Source organism: Austrofundulus limnaeus, unplaced genomic scaffold, assembly GCF_001266775.1.
Source record: "Austrofundulus limnaeus strain Quisiro unplaced genomic scaffold, Austrofundulus_limnaeus-1.0 Scaffold161, whole genome shotgun sequence".
NCBI lineage: Eukaryota > Metazoa > Chordata > Actinopteri > Cyprinodontiformes > Rivulidae > Austrofundulus > Austrofundulus limnaeus.
Window position 1 is genome coordinate 263,265 of NW_013952563.1, and position 2,577 is coordinate 265,841.

Consider the following 2,577-nt stretch of genomic DNA (forward strand, 5'->3'; position numbering starts at 1 on the left):
GCTGGTGTGGGATGAAAATCCTCCACCTCAGACGTTCAGAGATGTAACTATCTGCGTTACTGTGGTCACTCTCCATGTAGCATCAAATATGCTAATGCTAGCTGCCTGTCACGTTCTCTCGTCCTGGCCACACCTACGCTCTCTAACCCCGCCTCCCCTACCCACTTTGATGCATTTTTCAAATTTCGCCTTGGGGYGGAGTTATCTTTTCACAGGTGGGGTAAGATACACTTTAATGTTACCTCTGGTCTCAGCTAGTTTGATGGCTTCCTTGCTGTCGCAGAGGCTTCCTCCTGTGATCATAAACTGACACAAAGCAACAAAACATGACTTAAAATTGAATAAAAGCAGAATAATTTCTTGAATTTGCTGTTCGAAGATTCTGCACAATATCACAAACCAGGCTAGCAGCTATTCAAAACAAGAAAACTCAGAAACTAGCAGTTTGAGCAAAAGTGTGCTTTTTTAATTGAATCACTTTTATATAATAAAGTTTGTCAAATAATTTTGTCAATGATCACCTGCGACACTTCTACTGATTTAATCTAATAAAAAAGCGAATGAATAAAGAAAAAAATCTGATATAGTAAAAGAATGGTGCAAACCTGATGCACTGTAAAGCTGTTACAAAACCCTCTGTATTACAGCAGGCATTTCCACAAGAGTGTAATATTCTGTGAGCCCAACAAACAATGCATGAAAAGAAAAATAATTAACATTTTAYGCTGTAATGACGAACACTGTGTCATAAAACCGTAAAGTCTCCGTGCACACTAAAACCTGCTAGAACTTAAATCAAGGCGCTGAACTGTACCTTTTCAACTCCAATTTTCAGAGCTCGGTCGATGATCTGATTAAAGTCATCTGTGAGGAGAAACACAACTCAGACCAGCCTAATCTTAACAACACACACATTAAAACAACACTGCCAAGCACAGCTCACCATCATGTTTCTGCTTCCCCCTATAGAGTCCTCTGAACATGGGATCTGTCAGGTTTACACCAATATCTGGGGATGAAAACAAGCTGGGGTTTAGTGCAACACAGCAGTAAACACATTATTAAATAAAACTATTTTAGGCAGTAAGAGTTTGCATTTGATRAAACACATTTATAGAAGAGCTGGAATTATTCAGTGATGACTTCATGTTTGTCAGAAGTACAACAAAATAATGTCCTGTCAGTTTGCACATTMATTAATGACTAAGTTAGATGTGGATTATGGCTGTAAACATTTAAAATCACAGTCAGACATGWTGCTTTCTGGATTCGTTGTGCTCAATTCTAGTAAGCCAATAATAAAAGTATGCATTCACCATCTATTTGAGTAACAGAAATGCTGTAGTTTTAAATATGATGTGTTTACTAAATGATTCAGCTAGCACAGCTACGATGTTAACTTCTCTTAACTAAAAACGAACTGCCTTAAGTTCAAATTTTAGAGCACGCAATACGAAGAATCAACAATATACATTTTGCTCTAGATGTATGTTTAATTTAGTCATAAAATACAAGCGTCTCACCAATGAATTTGTGCTGTGCCATGGTTGTAACACTTCTGAAAAGAACCAAACATGCAGCTTTCATGAAACCCGTCATGTCGCTTTACCGTAATGACTGCAGTACAAGGAAATTACATTCCTTAAACAAATTTTTGGCAAGCCTTGATGTTTTAAACTCACATTAAAGTTAATTTAGATCGACATAAACTACATTTATTTGTTGTATGTTCATTTTTCTAGCGATTAAAGTTGAGAAAAGTAGATTAGAAAATATTTATGCGCTTTTAGCTTAATGATTACGGTGTTCACGTTGACTGTAAAGTCCCACAATCCACCGTGCGTCCCGTAAGCGAAGGTGACAGGGGCTGGTAAACATGGCCTCTGCTTATCTTACCCACCAGCAGAAAGTGTTGAGGCTGTACAAGAAATCACTTAGACATCTTTTATCATGGGTCGTTCATAGGTAAGAAGAGCACCTTTGTTCAAGACTCGTTCAGAACAATGAGGAGGAAATGCTGAGCGAAGTTTAGCTGCTGCTAAGCTAACTGCGAAGCTAAAAGTGCTAGYCGCTGTTAGCAGGTCGCTCAATCTTGATGTCACAGAACACAACAATTGTTTTTGATTAAATGAACAAGAAGCTACCTAAATATAAAGTATAATCGATATTTTTGCATGGTGAAAGATTATGCATAACAAAAATCTATTGGTACGTTTAAATTATAACTATTCTGAGGAAAACAGGCCGCCGTCTAATGTTTTGCAAGCTAAACTTTGTCAAATGTCGCTTGTTTTTATTTTAAGTCGTATAAAATATACGTCATTTTGTTTATAATGTGCCTTATATAACCTGCAATAAGAATGAGAATGTATTTGTAAATTGTCCAACAAGCTAGTCTCATTTGAAACATTTCCACTTTAACAAAATGTCGTGCGCCTTTAGTTTTGCTCAAGAATTCTGCCAAGATCATGCAAACATGATTTTATAATAATAACAATAATAATAATAATAAGATACTGTGTCTATTGCATGTCATTGTTATATTTTTGCATGTTTTTAATAAAGATTACTTAAAGT

At 36.3% G+C, this 2,577-nt stretch overlaps 2 protein-coding genes across 2 annotated transcripts in view; one reads left to right on the top strand and one right to left on the bottom strand.

Annotated features, from left to right (window-relative positions):
- Positions 1-1,598, bottom strand: part of tatdn1 (TatD DNase domain containing 1) — a 4,246-nt gene extending 2,648 nt beyond the window's left edge. Inside the window, exons 1-4 of the mRNA XM_014017094.1 lie at positions 1,524-1,598; positions 944-1,009; positions 815-864; positions 243-306 (exon numbers count right to left, since the gene is read on the bottom strand). Coding sequence (XP_013872548.1) covers positions 243-306; positions 815-864; positions 944-1,009; positions 1,524-1,587 — 244 coding nt within the window. The 5' untranslated portion in view covers positions 1,588-1,598. The remainder of the gene's footprint in view (positions 1-242; positions 307-814; positions 865-943; positions 1,010-1,523) is intronic.
- A 241-nt stretch (positions 1,599-1,839) lies between these two features.
- ndufb9 (NADH:ubiquinone oxidoreductase subunit B9) overlaps positions 1,840-2,577 on the top strand; it is a 4,643-nt gene continuing 3,905 nt past the window's right edge. The window contains exon 1 of the mRNA XM_014017098.1: positions 1,840-1,965. Coding sequence (XP_013872552.1) covers positions 1,877-1,965 — 89 coding nt within the window. The 5' untranslated portion in view covers positions 1,840-1,876. The remainder of the gene's footprint in view (positions 1,966-2,577) is intronic.